This window comes from Vitis riparia, chromosome 3 (assembly GCF_004353265.1).
Source record: "Vitis riparia cultivar Riparia Gloire de Montpellier isolate 1030 chromosome 3, EGFV_Vit.rip_1.0, whole genome shotgun sequence".
Classification (NCBI taxonomy): Eukaryota; Viridiplantae; Streptophyta; class Magnoliopsida; order Vitales; family Vitaceae; genus Vitis; species Vitis riparia.
In genome coordinates this window covers 3,066,792-3,087,834 of record NC_048433.1, presented here as the reverse complement: position 1 = coordinate 3,087,834, position 21,043 = coordinate 3,066,792, and the positions used below count along the sequence as shown (strand labels likewise).

The 21,043-nt window shown below is 31.4% G+C and overlaps 2 protein-coding genes across 3 annotated transcripts; one reads left to right on the top strand and one right to left on the bottom strand.

Annotated features, from left to right (window-relative positions):
* The first annotated feature begins 10,896 nt into the window (after positions 1 to 10,896).
* On the top strand, positions 10,897 to 12,234 carry LOC117909400 (bZIP transcription factor 44-like). The gene has a single exon (XM_034823439.1). The coding sequence runs from the start codon at positions 11,540 to 11,542 to the stop codon at positions 12,011 to 12,013; it is 474 nt and encodes a 157-aa protein (XP_034679330.1). The 5' UTR covers positions 10,897 to 11,539; the 3' UTR covers positions 12,014 to 12,234.
* A 2,031-nt stretch (positions 12,235 to 14,265) lies between these two features.
* Positions 14,266 to 20,049, bottom strand: LOC117911048 (pentatricopeptide repeat-containing protein At4g21065-like). Of its 2 annotated transcripts, XM_034825208.1 has the most exons (3): positions 18,140 to 20,049; positions 15,136 to 15,239; positions 14,266 to 14,557 (listed from the first exon to the last, which is right to left on the bottom strand). In XM_034825208.1, the coding sequence occupies exon 1, from the start codon at positions 20,013 to 20,015 to the stop codon at positions 18,228 to 18,230; it is 1,788 nt and encodes a 595-aa protein (XP_034681099.1). In that variant the 5' UTR covers positions 20,016 to 20,049; the 3' UTR covers positions 14,266 to 14,557; positions 15,136 to 15,239; positions 18,140 to 18,227. The 2 variants fall into 2 exon arrangements, with proteins under 2 accessions (XP_034681099.1, XP_034681098.1); XM_034825207.1 differs by lacking the exon at positions 15,136 to 15,239.
* Positions 20,050 to 21,043: the final 994 nt, after the last annotated feature.

Sequence of the window (21,043 nt, the reverse complement as noted above, 5' to 3'; positions counted from 1 at the left end):
AGAGTAAAACCTCCAAACGGTTTTGTGTATAAAATTTTCTTAAATAATTGAAACTTTATTACAATAATAAGTACTTCTTATTTATTGTTTAATAATTACAAAGACAAAAATTTAAATGACATCAAATTAAAAATCAAAATTAGTAGTTAGCATATTTTAAAGGGAAAAGCGGTTTCACTTACTAATTTAAATAAATATAAAAAAAACTTTAATTTTATAAATCAAATTTATTTTCGTTTATTTAAAAATATTTTAAAATATATGTATTTATAATTATTTCATGAGATGACTCTTTTACTTTTACTTGTGAGATTAATCAATAAAATAATAAAAATTTAAAAACTTAAAATATAATTAAAATTAAAAAACTTTAAAGATAAAAATATAAAAGTAAAATATTAACTTTCATTAAGTATAAAAGTAGAAAATGTAAATATAAAGAGTTGAAAATACAGTGGCAATCAAATTTTATTTTTTTTAAGTATTTTATTTTATTTTATTTTTTATTTTATTACTGATGTCCACTAACAAAAAATTTATTTAAAAATGACTTAATTTATATAATATATGATATAAAATCATTATTAATTATAAAATTATAAATATTTTATTTATTACTTGATGATTCTAGATGATTTTTCCATAATAATTTGTATCTTATATATATAATAAAAATTTATAATATATTTATTTGTAATATATTTTATCAAATTAAAATAATAACTTTTTTTTTTTTTAATTTTATTTAATATTATCGAGTAAAAAGGCATTTTATGAAACAATTATATGACTTATGAAAAAGTATATGTATTTTTAAATAGATAAAAATAAAACCAATTTATAAAAGTTCGGTTCTTTTCTATATTTTTTTAAATTATCAAGTCATAACCCACTTTTCCCTATTGAATGTATTTGAAAAATTCTACTTCAAAATTAAAGTTGATTCTAACCGAACTTGAATTAGTATTTATAATTCATTTCCCTCGGTTGAGAATCTTCCAAGTTTGGGCTCATTTGATGAAGGCCCAACTCTCCATCATCATGGAGTTCTGTGATTCAAATCCATTTTCAGGGCCCAGTGTAACTGGGCTGCAAAATGCATGTTCAAGTTCAGATTTGAGCTGGGTCCAAGCCTCCTGGTCTTTCTTCAACTCGATTTTAAGTCCATTAACAATAGGCCTCTCAAAAAGGATTATCAGTAATGGAATAAAGATTTCAATCACAAATCCATACCCAAAATACACCACATAAAAACAAATGACTCCATGATTAATTAAAAAAATTAAATTAATTTTTAAACTCTAAATACTATGAAACTATTGATTTATTAACTAATTAAATAATTAATCATTATAAAATTTTATTATTATAATAAATTCTTATGTTTTGAAATATTTGAAAATATGCTAAACTAGCTTTTAAATATTTTTATCTTAATTGTATGAATTAAGAAGAAACTTAACTGGGTGTTTAGTAGACCAACTTAATAACATAAAGTGACTTAATAATTTAATTTAAGTTATTAAGTAAATCAAGTATATTTGATAAAATAACTTAATGACATGACTTAAAAGTGAAAACAACTTTAAGAAATAAATAAAAATAATTTATTTATTTTTAAATCCATATCTTCATTTTACCTTATTACCCTCATTTACCTTACTTGTTTCTACGATCTCATTTATTACTTTAGACCTTTGTTATTACTTGACCTTTTTTTACCATAGTTATAATTTATGATAATAAATATATCAACTCGATAATTTATAATAAATTTTAAGTTAATTTTATCAAATTATATGTAAAAATTAAATAATAAATTTTAATTCAATAACGTAAATATAATTTAACTTAAAGTCAACTTAAGTCATTAAATAATAAGTATTAAGTTTTACTAACATCCTCTCACGATATATTTTAATAAAGATTTTCAAAATTAATCATTTTGGTGAGAAATAAAAATTAATTTCTCAAAACCTAGAGAGTATTGGTAGATGTTTTACTTTTAATGAAAAAGACATTTGAAAGGATGCCCCAGAAAGGTCACTCCTTTCTTTTAAGGTTGATGCTTCCCTCTCAATCACAAAACAAATACAAATTATTGTCTTGGTGGAAGTGCTTTTTAAAACCATATAATTTAATAGCTTTTAGAATAAAAAAAAAACATTTAAAAATATTTTTAACCCAAAGTTTTTGTGTTCTCAAAACAATGTTTTTACTTTTTGGAGAACAATTTTAAGTTGTCTTCTCTTTGTATTTTTCTATAATTTTTAAAACAACTAAAATATGTTTTTATAAAACAATGTACCCTTAGAATAATTGATGATCTGTTTTTTTATTTTATTCTAAAAAGGCAAAAGACTATTTTTCACCAATGCTCCCAAACATAGTTTTAGAGTATATATGGTTTTCGAAAAATATTAAAGAAATGAAAAAACAAAATAGTTAAGGTTATGTTTGGATATCAGAAAGGAAATGTGACAAAAGAAAATAAAAAAATAGATTGAAATTCAATAAATTAATTTTATATATTGCTTCAAACTTTTTTTTTTCACTTATTGAATTCTTATATATAAATATTAAATAATTAAAAAATATGTAATTTTTAAAAATAATTTTAATTATATTTAACTTTTTTTTGCATTTTTTATAATAAAACTAAACATAAAAAAAATCATTTTCCTTAACATTTTTTTTTTCTTTCTTTAATACTTTATCGGAACTAAACATAACTTAAGAAAAATAATTTTCTCATATTTGTTTCATTATGAAAAATATAAAAGAAAATTATATATAATTAAAATTTGTTAAAATTGTATGCATTCTAAAATTAGGGGGGAAAATAAGTTAAATTAGTTTGAAAAAACTACATAAGAATAATATAAAAAAATTTCCACTTTTACTTTATATTTTCTTTTGCATTTTTTTTCAAAATTTTTGCGAACCAAACAAAGTCTCAAGCTACGTTTAGTTCCCAGCAAGAAAAGAAAAAAAAAACACTAAAGAAAATAATTTTTTCATATTTTGTTTTATTTTAAAAAATAAGAAAGAAAATCAAATATCATCAAAATCGGTTAAAAATTTATAAATTTTAAAATTATCTGATATTTATATAATAAGGGAGGATAAGTAAAATAAATTTGTAGAAGGATATAAAAATAATTTATTGACTATGGATATTTTTTTTTTCATTTTTTCTCTTTATTTTTTTCCCTCAAATTTTATGAGAACCAAACACAGTATTATGAGTGGAATCAAGAATTCGCATTCGAGCAGCGAAATAATTTTTGTAATTTTACATTTAATGGAGGGAAAAACCCTAATAATTTTCAAGGTGGAAGCCGGATTCCTTCCCCACCCCAATCTCTTTATGTATAATTTCCAAAAAAAGCCCACATGGTTGTTACCTTGAGAGCAAAGGCAAGTTGCAGATTGGGACATGGCAGAAACAGCAAGCTAAATGCATTGTAGGCAGCCAAGAATGCTTCAAATTTGACAATGATGGCCATGGGTGGCTGGTGGGTGGTGACTCCCTGTCTCCCACGCTTTCTCTCCATGTACTCTCCCCGCTCCTGTCCTCACGTGAAAATAATGTTCATATTTTAATTTTTTAACACAGTTGAAAAGATTTGAGGGTATCAATTCGGTACTTACTGAAATAATAAAATTTAGATCGTTGGATTATATACAAAATGCGACATGTCTTCATCGATTCTAATTTGATGCGGTAACAAGATTGTCATGTCGGGGAAAAAGTTTTTGAAATTACATAAATATGAATTTCTTTTAATTTTATAAGCGTGTTTTAAAATGAAGAGAGTTTATTTGATTTAAAATAAATAATATTTACACAGTTAAAATTAGGTCATTATAAATGATATCAGCGCAAATCCCGATCTCGTGAGGGGTATCTATTTGTTAGATTTTATAATCCCATGAATATAATAAAAACATTGTATTTATGCTAGATGATTGTGATGTATTATTATATCAAATAAGAAAAAAAGTATTTAAAATTATATAAATATATTTATAATAGACAATATTTATATGATGGGAACGTGAAATTAAAAGAAAAAAAAAACGGTTATTTACTTGGTCAAGTTTCTATTGTTGTTATGCAAAACAAAAGTTTTAAAATTGTTCTCTATATTGTTAAAAATTTCTCCAAGCGTTCCATGAAAAATATTTAAAATTTGTCCTACTTGGAAAATTGCTTCCATATATAAAGAATAGAAACGTTTTCCGAAAAGTGCCAAACAGGCCCTAGTGTCTGTGGAGGTCGTGAATCATGATGAAGTAGTGTTTTTTGGCACCACCTTCACCTTTTCTCAATCAGTGCAGGTTGGTTTTCTAGGCCAAGGCCATACCAATAATTAAATCTAGCTTTTCATTCAAACCCAATTTCTATTAAAAAAAAAAAAAAAAGGAAAAAAATTCCCACTATTTTCATGATTCCTTTGAAGATCTTCTTCTTTCAAAATTTGACTGTAGAATACTTGTTCAACCCTTAGATTTTAAGGGTTATAATCGGTATTTCACTTAAAAAGCGATTTTTAAAAAGTATTAATCATGAAACGACTTTCCATATAACTTTTCGGATAAGTCAAGAGAAAAAAGCGTCATGAAAAACATTGTGTTATTTGAAAACTTTTTTTTTTGAAAATAATTTTGTTTTTTTATTTATAAAAGCAAAATTTTCCATTTAAAAAATATTTTTGATAACTTTTTGACAATATATATATTTATAATTTGTTCTAAAATATGTTTATTTTTAGTAAAATGTTCTAAATAATAATTAAAGATACGAAGAATATTTTGAAAAAAAGAAGATGCTATTTTTCATGTTAAAGTACTCTTAACAAAAATTTGTTACTAAAAACAATAAAAATAACAATTATTCTTGAAAACGGTTTTTTAAGTTCTATTTTTTAAAAACATTTCCAAACATCTTCAAGTATGATTTTTCACATATACATATTTGTGAAAAATAACAAGTGTGATTTCTAGCGTTTCTACCATAACCCTAATTCCCAAATTTTAAAACTTTCTAATTTTTCATAAATAAAATAAATAATTAAGAAAACATACTTTGATTCGTGAGATTGATTTTGAAAATAAATTATTTTCGGACAAATTAGAAAAAAATTGGTTTCTCTTTTAACCCTTTTAGTTTGACATACATTTTTTATGGAGATAAAAATATATGAAAAAATGTATTTTCAAAAAATCACAAAATAGAAATTCAAATTTATAAAATATAAATTTCAAACCATTATCTAAAAATAATTAATATTTCATACACTTTTTTGGTCAAATATATTACATTTGACCATTTAAGTACTACCTTTCAATTATATAAACATATTAGGATTTAAGAAAACAAAGGAAAATAGGGGATTTGGATTGAAGAAAAACAGAGGACTTATTATTCACATTGTTGAAAACTGGTTACAAGATCTTCTTTAAATATAAGCTTATAATAGATTGTGAAACTACCTATGAAACTATTTTCTTAACTTCTAACAGACTAACTACTCTAATGTTAACAACCCCCCTCAAACTCAGAGTAGCTAAGTCTTCTACTTTGAGTTTGTTTCTTAACAAAGGAAATTTAGAGTTGGAAATGGGTTTTGTCAAAACATCTGCTATTTGATCTATTGAAGGAACATGTTGCACCAGAACCTTCTTCTGTAGAACTTTCTTTCTGACAAAGTATAGATCTAATTCAACATTCTTTGTCCTAGCATGCAATATAGGATTTGGTGCAAGTTGTACCGTACTCAAATTATCACACCAAATTATAGGTATTTTAGTTGTAGCTACCCTTAACTCCTCAAGTAAAGAAGTTAACCAAGTTAATTCTGCCACAATGTTTGCAAGACTTTTATATTCAACTTCTATAGATGAACGAGAAATAGTATGTTGCTTCTTAAAGTACCATGACACCAAGTTTTCACCAAGAAATACACAATAACCAGATGTAGATCTCTTGTCATCTGGATCCGTGGCCCAATCAGCATCACAAAATCCCACCAAGTTCAACTGAGATGATCTTCTAAAATGTAGGCCATAATCCAAAGTTCCACTCAAGTATCTTAGTATTCTCTTGACTGCTTTACAATGAGATTCAAGTGGATTTTGCATGAATTGACATACCCTATTAACACAATAGGAGATCTCTGGTCTAGTAATAGTTACATTTTGCAAGACTCCAACTATGCTTCTATACAACTGTCCGTTCTCTACAGGATCACTTCCATAAGCAGATAATTTGAGTCCACTAGTCATTGGTGTACTGCTACTCTTGGCAAACTGCATCTTAGCTTTGCAAAGTAAATCCTTGATGTACTTAGTTTGAGAGAGATGAAGTCCTTCAGTTGTATGCCTTACTTGAATGCTTAGAAAATAGTTTACTTCACCAAGATCTTTTAAAGTAAAGCTCTTATTCAATTGATTGATGATAGTTTGAACTTCTTCACTGTTGCATCCAGTAACTAATATGTCATCAATATAGACTAGAATAAATATAGTATGAGTAGTAGTAATCCGAATAAACAATGATTGATCAAATCTAGCTGTGAAGAATCCAAAGGCAATGAGAGCATTACGTAGTTTCTCAAACCAAGTTCTAAGGGCTTGCTTTAATCCATATAAGGATTTGTGTAATTTGCATACCAAATGAGGTTGCTTAGGATCCACAAATCCAGGAGGTTGTTCCATGAATACCTCTTCCTGTAAGTCTCCATTTAAAAATGCATTGTTAATATCCAATTGCCTAACAACCCAATTCTTTGCTAAGGCAATAGTTAACACCACTCTGATAGTTGTTGGCTTAACTACAGGGCTAAACGTTTCATTGAAGTTGAAACCAGCTACTTGATGAAAGCCTTTAGCTACTAACCTGGCTTTATACTTGTTAATTGTCCCATCGGAATTTTCTTTGACCTTGAACACCCATTTGCATCCAATTGCTTTTCTTCTATTTGGTAGAGACACTAAGGACCATGTTTTGTTTCTCATAAGTGCTAAGAATTCATCTGTCATAGCTGCTTTCCATTGTTCTTGTTGCAAAACATCAACAACTGAGCTAGGTTATAGTGTTGTAGCATAAACCTTTGGCTTGGAGATCCCATTTTTTGACCTGGTTACCATACTGTGAGTGTTTCCACTAACTTGGGCATGTGCTGGAATAGAAGAGCCCACCAAAATCTGTTCAACAAAAGGTTTAGTTGTCTTTCCCTGAGTAGCAATAGGTTCGGTTGTCTTTTCCAAATAAGTTGACGAATTGCAACCATTGTCAACAAGAGAACTTTTTTTACCAATATGTGTTTCAGCATGTGTTTGGGACCAATTAGGTAGATGACCATTAGAAAATGGAAGAAAATTAGGAGGTAATGGTGAAGAACCTGAAATTGATGAGATGTTTGGTGCTTGTGAGGCTAAAGATGTTTGTGATGAATTTGAATAAGAGAATGGGAAATAGTGTTTATAAAAAATAACATCTCTAGAGATAAAAATCTTGCCATTTGTGTCTAAGCACTTATAGCCTTTATGATTCAAGTTGTAACCAAGAAAAGTACATTGAGTTGATCTAAAATTGAGTTTATGCTTGTTGTAAGGTCTAGTATTTGGATAACATGCACATCCAAACACTCTAAACATAGAGTAGTCCGGAGATGAGTGAAACAAGACTTCCAAAGGAGTTTTCCAATGTAAAACTGAAGTAGGCAACCTAATGTATAAGAAAACAAAAGCTCTAAAGGCCTCATCCCAATATTTTAAAGGCATAAAAGCTTTAGCTAATAAAGTAAGACCATTTTCTACTATGTGAAGATGTTTTCTCTCTGCAACTCCATTTTGTTCATGAGTATGAGGGCAAGAATTTCTATGAATTATACCATGAGACATTAAAAGATCAGTAAAAGCTCTATATTCTCCTTCCCAATCAGTTTGAATAGCCTTTATTTTATAACCAAACTACAACTCAACTTGTGTCTTAAAATTTGTGAAAGTTTGAAGAGCATTTGACTTATGCTTTAACAAAAAAATCCCAGTGAAACGAGATAATGCATCTATAAAGCTGATGTAATATCTATAGCCACTAGATAACAACATTGAAGAGAGTCCCCATAAGTCAGAGTGAACCAATTGTAAAGGTTTTGTGTAGGTTGTATTAGACAATCTAAAAGGAAACTTATGAATTTTACCAAGGCAACAAGTTGAACAAAAAGAATGAGAATTTGAATCATGAAGAGATATTTTGCAATTTGTGAGTACAACTTTTACAACTTTCTCAGAAGGGTGACCTAATCTATCATGCCACAAATCATACAATGAACAAGAATAAGAGAGAACATGTACATGTAAGGCAATGATAGATGGTGTTGGAATTGGGACCTTTGAGGAAGACAAAGGAGGCTGCAACTGCTGGTTGAGATGAACTTGAATGTGGTCAAAGACATATAATCCATTTTTAAGCTTTCCTTCCAGTAGCACAGTTTTGGAAGTCTGATCTTTCACAAAACAAGAATGTGAGTGAAATTAAAAGAAAACATCATTATCATGGGCGAACTTCGAAACACTAAGTAAATTTTTTGTTATAGTTGGGACATGTAAGAGTTGCTTAAGAGAAAGAATTTTAGAAGTATAAGGAAATGAAAAGATAGACTTACCAACATGCTTAATAGATAAACTCATACCATTTCCAATATGAACTTGATCTGATCCATAATATTCAACCTTAGTCATCAGGTTTGTAGCATTAGAAGTAACATGGTTGGAAGCTCCCGAGTCAGGATACCAATTGGTATCATTGACAACTTGTGGTGTAGCAACCATGGCTGTCATTTGGCCTCCTGCACCTTGTAAGTGGCTTTTAACAGAAGACTATTGATTCTGGAATTGAGATGGTCCTACGAAACTCTGATCAAAACGATAATAATAGTTCATCACCACATGCCCAATCTTTCCACAAAGTTGACATTGAGGTTTGTTTTGAGACCAAAAGCCTCTCCCACCAAATTGATATAGGTACTATATTTCTTTAAGTGCATGAAACTTAAATTATTTTTAAAAAATTTATATTTTATAATTATTTTTACATGAGCATGTGAAAATTCACTTTTTCCAAACTATATATATATATATATATATATATATATATATATTATGTTGGGGTAGAGAGAGGATTAAATTTGTAAGGAAAAATATAATACTTATATCATTGAAAATGTAGTACCTTGTACTAAAAAAAGTGCATGAAATGAAATTTATGTTTTATAAACTCGAGTTTGTGGTTTTTCCCTTATGAGTATAATAGGATCTCATTTTTTTCTTATGTTCCATCAATTCGAACGGTTATTTAGATAACATCTCCTCGACCCATCAATAAGATTTTAGCAATTAATATTGTTGACCATAATTATATTTTAAATCAATTAAAAGATAATTAATAATAAAATAAGCCCATCATAATTATATTTTAAATTAAATAAAAAATAATTAATAATAAAATAAGCCACGTGGAAAAAAAAACTAACATATATACTTGCAAAATTTCAATTATTAAATTCCTAGATTAATATCCAAATAATTCAAGGTCTATAAAAAGGGGATATGGTACATTTGTGGCATCTCCACCATAGATCACCCATTCAATAATATAATCATAAAATAATAATAATAAAAAAAAATTGAAATTGAGTAACATGGTCCATTAGAAAACCAATTTGGCATATAGTACTACAAGATCTCTTGAGAATATCACAAGGGTGGACAGACCAATTTGCAGAGAAGTGGATTCTCATTGTCTCCAAATTCAAAGACAAATTAGCCCTCCAAATCTCAACCATTTTATCAAATTACCATGACCATTTCAGACAATTCCAACATCATCACCCCGTCAAACCAATTAAATTAACATTATTGTAAATATTTTTCTAAATATTATAGTCCGTCACTCCCAGCTACCACTCCTTCAAGTTGAAGACTCTCAAAAGGCAATTTAATTTATTTTTAATTTAATTAAATAATTTATTTTATTTTAATTTAATAGTGGCCTACATCCCTAGATGCCCTCCATACAATTTCAGGTGGTGACACTTGCGTTAGAATATCATGTCATTTCATTTCATATCAAATCATATTCCAAAGTACAAATACTATGCAAGTTTCTTATACGACGTCGTATTGAGGGGCACTCTTACTCCATTTTAATTAAATTAATGCAAATTTGTAAATATGAAATTATTGTAAAAAATAAAAATACATAACAAATAACATTTTACCAAAATTTGGTGTCTAAAATTAATTTTAAAAAAATTATTAATATTAAATTAAAATATTAGACATGAGATGTAAATATTTTTTATAATTAAAATAAATTTAATTTATTTACTTAGCTTTCCTCATTTTTTAATTTAAAATATATAGTTTTTTTTTTAAAAAAATTTATACTAATTTCTATTTTTATTTCTATCTCAAACAAATAAACCCATTTTTAAAACAAAAATAAAATGCCACCTGACCACAAAGATAATATTAAAAAATTGTGCCACATGACACATCTCTCTCTCTCTGTATATATAAAATTAAAAAAAGAGAGAAAAAAAAAAAAAAAAAACCCTGTCACTATGCAATCTATGATAGTGGTTGCAACCAGCTGGATCTGGGCAGTTGTGGAGTTTTCTTCCCCACCCCACATGTCCCATCATCTTTCCCAACATCTTTTTCTCAGAGTAGATTCCAAACTCCTTTTTTTTTCTCCTTTAATTTTCCTTCTCAGTCTTTTATATAGTTTTTATTTCAAATTTTCATATTTTTTTACATAATTTTTGTAGTCACCTGTTGTCCCCCTATTGATCTATAAATTCCATCCAGAACACACTCACAAGCCTCTTCTCCTCCTCCTCCTCCTCCTCCTCCTCCACCAGTCCCTTACCAGTCTTCATCATAGATGTATTTCGTCTGTTTTTTCTTCCAGGGTATTGTATTGGATCCATAGTCAATCTTCTATGGTTCTTGGTTTCTGGGTTGGTTTGTTTTGCTGCTCCAGTTTTTAGTTCTCTTGCAAAATTTTCAGTTTCTTGCTCATAGCTTGAAAGATTTTCTACTTTTGTCTTCTGGGTTGGAGTTTTTGTGACTGTTTCAAGCTTCAATCCACAAATTTTCTCAGGAAAAATAGCTTTTTTTCGTCTTAGAAGTCCACCTTCATGCTCAACATTTTGTTCTTGATGTTTGAGATTCATGTCTCCAATTCTCAGTGAAATTCTTCTTTTGGGGTTTATGATAAATTCTACATTCAGACGCAGGACCCACTTAGTTCAGTCATTCTCAGTTGTGTTCCTCTACTGGTTCTATTACATTTCATGATTTTGCTCTCAAATTGGCTCTGATAATTAGGTATTAATATATAGCTATATATTACTGTTATCTTTTAAGTACTAGAGTTAATCAGTGTCTGGGTCCTGCTAAATCTCTCTCTTTGAGGCTTTGAACCTAAGATTAATCCCAAAACTGCATAATTTTCTGAGTTTTCATGGCTTCCTCCAGTGGCACATCTTCAGGGTCAACTTTGCTTCAGAACTCTGGTTCTGAAGAAGATTTGCAGGCTTTGATGGATCAGAGAAAGCGGAAAAGAATGATTTCCAATAGAGAATCTGCAAGAAGGTCAAGGATGAGGAAGCAGAAGCACTTGGATGATCTAATGGCTCAGGCTGCTCAGCTGAGGAAGGAGAACAACCAGATTATCACAAGCATGAATGTCACCACCCAGCATTACTTTAACATTGAGGCTGAAAATTCAGTACTCAGAGCTCAATTCTCTGAGCTCAGCAACAGACTGCAGTATCTGGTTGAGATCATAAATTTCTTGAATACAAGCAATGGTGGCTTTGAAAGTGGGGAGCCCTGGACCCTTCCTGAGCCTACCACTTCTGACAGCCTCATGAACCCTTTGAGTTTGCTATATTTGAGTCAACCCATCATGGCTTCTGATATCTTTCAGTACTGATCTTTATGAGCGTCTGGGTTTTCAAGAGAGAGAGAGAGAGAGAAAAAAAAAAAAAAAAAAACCAAATCTCCATCAAAGGATGGTAAGGAATAAGCATATGGGTAATCAGTTCATGGTCTGTAAAAATAGGGTTGCCATATAAAATATGGACTTAAGAACTATAAATGTACTTGGTCTCTCTGCTTTATATATAATAATATCAGTTGAATTCCTGTCTTGAACTGTTCATCTTGCACCAGTTCTTCCATTACAACATCTGTGTTTTTGTGTATGTTCAAGAAATTCTCCATAATCAAGTTTTGTTATCCTTCTTGACAGTGATTCATGGTCCTACTTCCTCTGATTTTCCTGGTTTGTCAGATGAGTTGGTGACTGTTCATGGAGTTTTCACTTTGATCTTCATTAGATATAAGGACTTCTAACCTTCCAGGCTCTTTAACCCACAAATCTCAGCCTACTTTCTCAAGGAGGTTGATGCCAAACAGTCGTGTTGACTGTTGAGTAAAACTCAGAAAATGGAGGAGTAAACTAAGGCTATGTTTGGTTATCAAAAAATTTGAAGAAAAATATAAGAGAAAGAAAATAAAGAAGAGAAGTAAAAGGAAATAAAAAGTTAAAAAAGAAAAAGAAAAAGATTTAAAGTCTTCAAACTCGTTTCCCTTATTTTAAGTCTTTGATATAAAATTTAATAATTTGAAAATATAAGAGTTTTAAAACAAAATATGAGAAAATTATTTTCTTAACATTATTTTTTCTTTAGCACTTCTTTGGGAACTAATAACCTAGTGTTATGTTTGGTTCTTGAAAGATTTAGGGAAAAATGTAAAAGAAATAAAATAAAGAGAAAAAATATAAGGAAAGAAAAAACGAAGAAAAAGAAATTTGAAGTTAATAAATTATTTTTATATACTACTTTAAACTCATTTTGCTTATTTTAACTTATTGATATAAAGATAAAATAATTTGAAAAGGCATAAGTTTCTAACCAGTCTTAATTATATTTTATTTTCTTTGTTATTTTTCATAAGACAATCAAACAAAAGAAAATTATTTTTCACAACATTTTTTTTCTTTCCTTGAGACTATGTTTGACTCCTAGAAATTTGAAGGAAAATACAAAGAAAATAAAATAGAGAAGACAAGTAAAAGGAAAGAAAACATGAAAGAAAATAACAACAAATTATTTGTATATGCTTTTTCAAACTCATTTAACTTATTTTCCACTATTATATAAAAATTAAATAATTTTAAAATGTATAAATTTTAAATTAATTTTAATTATATTTGGTTCTTTTTTTGTATTTTCTAAGATGAAACCAAACATCAAAAAATTATTTTTCTTTGTATTTTTTTTCTTTTCTTAGTACTTTTATGTAACCAAACATAAGAAAATACTAAAGAAAATCAAATATAATTAAAATTAATTTAAAATTTATATGTTTTAAAATTATTTAATTTTTATATCGATGAGTCAAAATAAGTGAAATAAGTTCGAATCAACAAATAAAAATAATTTATTGACTTTAAATCTTTTTTTATTTTATTTTATGTTTTTTCACTTTTTATTTCCTCCTACTTTTCCACTCTATTTTCTTCCCGGAACCAAACATAGCATAAAGGAACAAGTTGATTGAAGATTAAGATATGTTAAAACTCAAATGCTACATGAGTATGAAGATGAAAAGTGGAAAAAAAGGAAGGGGCCCATGATCTTGCAGAGGAGAAGTGTTGTTGTAGTAGTGGAGTAAAGCCCACGTGCAGGGAACCATGTTTTGAAAACAAGTACTAGAACACATGATGCCTCAGAAAAAAAGCTAGAAAGAGTAGTCTATTAGTTTTATAAGATCTGCCTGCACTATTGCCCAAAAATAATACTTAATGAGACAGCAAGTATGTTTTGGGAAGAAATAAACAACTTCAACTTGTCTACAACAGCATTTCAAGGTATAGAATTCATCATTGATGGAACTTGGAGCATTAAAAATGAACTCTAATATCTGAGGTATATATGCATTCAATGAAAAGGCAATAGAAATAATCCAAGTCTTTCAGATACCGAAACAAAGCAGAGTATGTCCACAGAGGAATACTAACTACCTCAAAGGGCAAAGGAAAAAAAATAACTTGAAACTTTCCATGTGCAGAAAGAGCCAATGGTACAAGGCAAATGGGCTCCAACTCGATTTTTATAGAGAAATGGAGGCTCTGGTTTTCTTAAGATTCCAATAACTTTTGTACTTCCATCTCAAATAAAGAAAGCAAAAACAAAGCAATGTGATTAAAGATTCTTTGCAAAATTCAATCTCCCACTTGTCCTAATGCCTCATTTTTACTTCTATAAAATACAAGACATTATAAGGGGACAAGAGCTGTCATGTTTTAGTCACAATTTCATGCATATAATCATAGTTTCGTAAGCGCTCATGTCACTTACTTTCCTTGACCCTTTTCAAGCGTAGCACGTAAGGCAATCGATGATCGCCCACCACAAGCAAAGCAGCACGCCCATTTGTAATGACCATCTTGCCATTCTATCAGGTTAGCCTGAAAAAATTGAAATCAGTAGACAGCATAACATAAAACGTGGCATCTAAAGTTGAAACGAATTAAAGAAAATTTTTCCAGGCCTCCTGTATCACATGATATGGTGTTAGGTAATGAAATACAAGACCTTCACAGTGTGTTCTAGATCAATCAACTGATGTCAATCCCCTGCCAAATATGCATTAGATATGGGTGAAGCAAATATATGGTGCTTTCACTTTAATGATCGATGCTTACACAAATGGCATGAATTGTGTAGAAATCAGATCAATAAGTCTTATAGCTTTTGCAGTTAAAAAGAAAAATTTGGCCTAAGCAATAATGGTGATCTATGGTACACAAAGGTAGGTAGGCATGACTTATCTTAAGTAAACAGGATTTGACGGAGAGCTAGTAAAGAAAGCAATCTCAAAATCTTAAAAGCAATAAGCATAAGAACCCGCTTTGAAATTTTTTATTATATTTAGCATCGAGAATAACTTTTTTAAGATCCTTTCTTATACTAAGAAACTTATCTTTCTGTGTCTTTTCTCACTCCTTTTTTTTTTTAAATGGTTTTCCCCTCTTAGTTTCCTCACCTTCTGTTTTTATAGGTGCCCATATTCCTCCACTTTCATACAAATAAAACAAAGATGGATGGAAAGAAGGCAATGCCTATCTTTTCTTTAGCTCCATAGAATACCTGAAACAATAGGGAGTTAGTCAAGACCGTCATAACTACCAAGGGGCTGATCATAATTGTATGTATTTTAGGTTTGTTTGGCATCAGGGAAAACGAGGTCAAATCATTAAAGAAAACTTAGGTAACCAGTGAGTTTGCAGAGCAATAAGAATGAAATTTGTTGAAACCAAGTTCTGTGCTGTACAAAGTCAAAGAGTAACCATTCTTATATATTCTGTTGTAGGAAGTTGCTTTCCTGGAAAAGGGAACTTTGCTCATGATTCCTTTCTTTTTCCTTGATATGTAGAGTGTTTTTTTCAGCTCTTACATGGAATTGAACCTGGAACTTCACCCTCCCCAACCCCAAGCCTTGCCCCACTTGAGCCTGGCCACAAGGTGTACTTTCCCCATGATTTATTTGTCTTGCATGCTTCACATACCACAATGTCATAGCATATTGGTGGGATAATAATAATGTTACATGTCAAAGACCAAATGATACATGCTTCATCCAATAAAAATAAAACATTTCTAGTCTAATTATTTTGTAGAAACAATTGGAGTATCGATTGACCTAAAGATTTTAGGTTATTTAACTCATAGGAACCAATAAAGTTTCGACAAGTAACATGTGCATAGTATTTATAATAATTTAAAGATTTTAGATTATTTGACTCCCTTTTTGAGCTAATTAATTTTCGACAAGTAACATGTGCATAGTATCTGTAATGACTCTGAGCCCGTCCCATTCTTCTGCCACTATATGCTTTGTATATCAGGAAAAAGTACTAAACAACAGGTAAAGTAAGAAGTCGGTGAGTTTAGGCATGGTGGTCTCCAATCTTCTGCCTGAAAAAATTGAAAAGAAGAAAAAGGTGGTAGTAATTTTCTAATAGGCCCATCATCAAAATATAAAGAGGGAACAAAGATGAGCCAATCTCCTGTCCTACCTTTTTCTTTTTGGATTTGATTGCATGCTAGAAAAAGAACTGCAAGGACATTAGTTAAGGGATGGTGAAGAGCATGTGGCCAGCCATGCAATTGAATGGCTCACATGAAATGAGGAAAAGTGATCTTTCCTTGTTTTGTTTAGTGGGGGAATTACCATTTTTAAATCAAATCTTATTTGAGTAAAGCAACAGCGATGATGTTAGCCAGGAATTGATGAAGAACTTTGTTGCCTCTTTAAGATTTGATCATGACAATCAGAGAATCACAAAAAAGAGAGAGAGAGAGAGAGAGAGAGAGAGAGAGAAATAAAGGAAGAGCTTAACTTGAGAGTATTGTCTCACTGGTTGAATATTGATGGTGGGTGGAGAGAGCTTTAGCAACACAATTAAATATTCAGAGAGTGAGAGAGAGAGAGAGAGGTTATTACTTCACGGGTAAGAGAATAGTCCTAAGTTCATTTCTCTTGACACCACAAGCCTTGGTTTGATACCACTCCCTGACTGATAAGGTAGTCAAGGGAGAACAGTATATGTTAAGATCATCTAAATACAATAACAAAAAAGTGAACATGTTATGCTTACATCACTCAGCCAATACAATGAGAAAGGAAGAGAGAAAAGGTCATCAAGCCAATGCAACTAAAAAGAAAGAAAAGCAAAGCAATCAGTATCACTTTTCTATTCTTCTGCTTAATTATATGTCAAAGTGGGACTTTTAATGCTTACTAATTATACATTGATCCTTAAATATTAACCTCATAGCAGTTTTGAATCAAATTGAATTTACAAGTCTATTCTCCTTTAACAAATTTTTGCAAAATACAACAATAAAAGAAAAGTTTTGGAATATTTGGTTCTTTTAAGCAAATATTTGGACACAAAAGCAGAAAGTCGGTTGAAAAAAGTCAATGAAGTCGGTTGTCAAAATTCACTCATTAATTCAGCAACTTGGACAAGCTAAGGTCCCTAAGGGAATTGGTTTTCTGGAAATTCACAGATTGAAAACTATTCCACTAACCTTGGTTATATCCTTCAGTAAATTTAAAACAGCTGGCACACATGTCAAAAGCCATGCCAAGATGGAATCAGATACCCATGTTTATCAAATTACCACTCTTAAAACAGTCCAAATATCATTGATATAACCTTCTATTGCAAATTTGCACAGCTTCTTTCACCACAAGGGTATCCGTTGATATAAGCTATTTTCACCCCTAAAAATTTTATGGTGGACAAAAGTACTAAAATTTCTATCATCTCCTAATTGGTGTGACAGACAAGGAAAATCAGGTTCAAGCCAATTTAACGCTAGATATATACTTCTCATTAACATATCGTATGGTTGGTTATATGCCACTCGCCCTAGAAAAGCATCACAGTTTAAATATTTGTCTTTTGTCCAATTATTTGAGGATCTCAGAGGCCCAAGCATGGTCTGGAAAAGCCACAAAAGGTGCTATGTGGGCCACCTGGGCCAATATGTAGCCCTACCTACAACATAAGATTATCAATATGACATGAAAGAAAGTTTTGAACAAGATTGCTAGGGATGAGACCGAGACTTAGTCCCTGCAGGTCATTCAGGAGATGATTGATTTTACGCCTATTAATACCTCCAAGCTCAGAAGCAGGCAGAACATTTCCATTTGAATAGTGTTCATGCTCTTACTCTCAAATTTGGGAGTAATAGTCAGTGCTACATAGCAGTATTATTGGAACTTTTTTCAACTCTCATAAGAGCAATTTATGAGGCTTATACGTTCAAAATTTTCATTTATTTAGTAGCATCTTATGAAGAGAGTTTTTTGCTTTCTTTTATCTTTCTGGATTTTCTGGATTTTAATGAACTAAAATATGTGCTATTCATGATGACACAAGAACAAGAAACCAACAATTTAACTGATGAAATTGAAGCATTCACTTTGCATCTAATGAAAGAATTTGTCATAAGCTCTGAAATTAAGAAGTTACCTCTACAAATTTTGTTTTCTATTCATGTGATACGTGACATGTGCCGTAAAGCTCTGTTTGAATCATTATTCAAACATAAATCTTCCTGCTACCAGTAATCCTTACATGAGCAGTCCCCATTAATGAAATGGTGGAAGCGGATCCGATCTCTAACAATTATATCCTGTTGGTATATCTTTGAGATTAATTTCATAACAGAGTGACAGTCCTCACAGGATCGCAAGTTTTTCACAATGCGGATTTCAGTCCCTGGACTAGTTTTGATTAGTCCAAAAGCAACAGCAAGCTTTTCACTATGGTGATGCAGTTGAAAAGCTTTCTCCTCGTTGTCAATTTCAAGCAGAACCTCTGAGAGTTTTGGATGATACCCTTCTGCTTTCAATCTCTCTTCCACTTCATCCAATTTTGCATAGATTTTTTCTGCTTCAATGTGACCTGAATCTCCTGCTGCAAATTCATGGACTAAGCCATCCACTTCAATCCTGCTACACCCTGGTGGCTTTGAAAGCCCTTTTTGATTCATTAACTCTCTCATCTTTGCCTTATCATGCCATTTCCCAGCAGATGCATAGACATTTCCAAGAAGTACATAACTCCCACAATCATCAGAATCCATCTTTAGGAGCCCACGATCTTTCATCAACCGCTCACTTCTATCAATGTCACCATGAACTTTAGAAGCCCATATCAAGGTTCTCCACAGAACCACATCAGGCTCAATGGGCATCTTTCTAATAAACTCCTCAGCCTCATCTAGATGCCCAGTTCGAGCAAGGAGGTCTACCATGCATCCATAGTGCTGAATTGTCGGTTTTACTCCATATTTGCACCGCATACTATTAAAATAAGCAAAACCTTCACTAACCCAGCCTGCATTCCTACAAGCTGATAAAACTGCAGTCATTGTCCTCTCATCCGGCCTTAGGCCAAAAGACTCCATCTGATCAAACAAAGTAACAGCCTCCTCACACAGCCCATGGTTAGCAAGGCCAGATATCATAGCAGTCCAAGCAAAAACATCCTTATTCACAATCCCATCAAACACTTTCCTCGCACTACCAATGGACCCGCATTTTGCATACATGTCAATAAGAGCTGTTCTCACATTGGCCTCCAAACCAATCTTTCTCTCCTCAATAACCCCTTGAACTCTCCTCCCCATACCAACTGCTCCAGCGTCTGCGCAAGCTCTCAGAACCGAAACTACAGTTGCCTCATTGGGCTCAACTCCATCTTCCACCATTTCCTCAAACAACCTTATAGCCTCAACAGCCCGATCATCATCAACAAACCCATCAATCATCGATGTCCAAGATACCACATCTCTCTCACGCATTTTCCCGAACACCTTGTACGCACGACCCGACTTCCCGCAACTCGAATACATGTGGATCAACCCGTTCGACACGTACCGATCCGATTCTAGTCCCGACTTGTATATCAACCCATGGAGCTGCTTTCCTACCCGGGGTTGCTTCAATCGGGCGCATGACTTGAGGAGGAATGGGTACGTGAACTTGTCGGGTCGGGGTGAGGTGGGTTGGCAGAGCATTGAGAGGAAGAGGTGCAGAGCTTGGGTCGGGTCGGAGGTTTGAGAGTAGGCTCGGATCATGGTGTTGTGAAAGAAGGAGTTTTGGGTGGAGAGGGAGTTGAGGATGAGGTGGGCGTAGGTGAGGTCGCCGGCCGGTGAGAGTGCGGCGAAGGTGAAGAGTGGGGTGAGGTTCCGGGTCTGGTTTTTCGGGTCAGGTGATTTGAGGATTTGTGCGTGTAGCTGCATGGCTTGGCTTAAGCTGGTGATCTCCATGCTAGAGAGACACAGGAGGGGGAGTGACGCAAAGAGGATGGATTTGGATATTTGTACGAAGATTTGGGTCATTAACCGGTCCAATTTTTGAATGACCAGTGAAATAGAATTGCCTATTCCAGGCCCATCTCGGAAGGGAAGCCTCCTAATTGCTAATAAATGACCCAAACTTGTAATATACCCGATCCATTTTGAAAAAGGGGCTGTACAACAGCAATGCTATTTCATGTACCAAATTTGCCCTTTGATATACAAAAATAATAGTAACATGCTTTCAAGGATCACAATGGGGTGAATTTATTTGGTACTCATGCTGCTTTGCCCTAAGAGATGGATTTTGGGATGAAAATATATGGTTTAAGAGTGGGTTTAGGATTTTCCTTTTTAAAAAAACTAGTTCGGGTTTGAGTGTTACCTTGTTATACCCCGCCTCATAGATACATATAAAATTAAATTTAAAAATAGTTTAATTTAATAATTTTCACTTTCCCCGTATAATAAATATTAAATATGTATTAAATAATTAAAAATTATGTTTTAAAAAACTATATTATAAAAATTTGAGAATAAAAAGTATATTGGGTACAAAGGGACATATGAGAAATTTTCATACTTATCAAAATCTAACATTACCTCAAATAGTTTAAACTTTTCATTAAGATGGGATGAGAATAGGTTTATATAAAGGGGATGAGGTTGGGATGAGATAATCCATCTCGGACTCACTCTATTGTCACCCCAACACGCATTATCTTTAGTATTATAAATTAGAGTGTGATACCATAATTTGATAAGTTTTGCTATAGGTAATCACCTAGTAGGATAAAGATGATGAATTAGACCATAGTCAATTTTTAAAATCCTTTTATCATATTTAATATGAGCAATATATGAGTATAAATGATGAAAGAAAAGTGATAAAACCAAAAAGAATAATGGATTAGATTTAGAGGAATCTTGAGTCGTTTTTTTAATTTAATTTTCGAGTAGGCTATTTTTTACTTTTGTGTATATGATACGGAATTTGTGATATTTAATTATATTGATTGATATTTTAATCATTAATAGCATGATTTTGATTCATTTTAATTTTTTGGTCA

Excerpts from the sequence above, each read along its gene's own strand:
- LOC117909400 (XM_034823439.1), top strand. The coding sequence starts at position 11,540 with ATGGCTTCCTCCAGTGGCACATCTTCAGGGTCAACTTTGCTTCAGAAC.
- LOC117911048 (XM_034825208.1), bottom strand. The coding sequence starts at position 20,015 with ATGACCCAAATCTTCGTACAAATATCCAAATCCATCCTCTTTGCGTCA.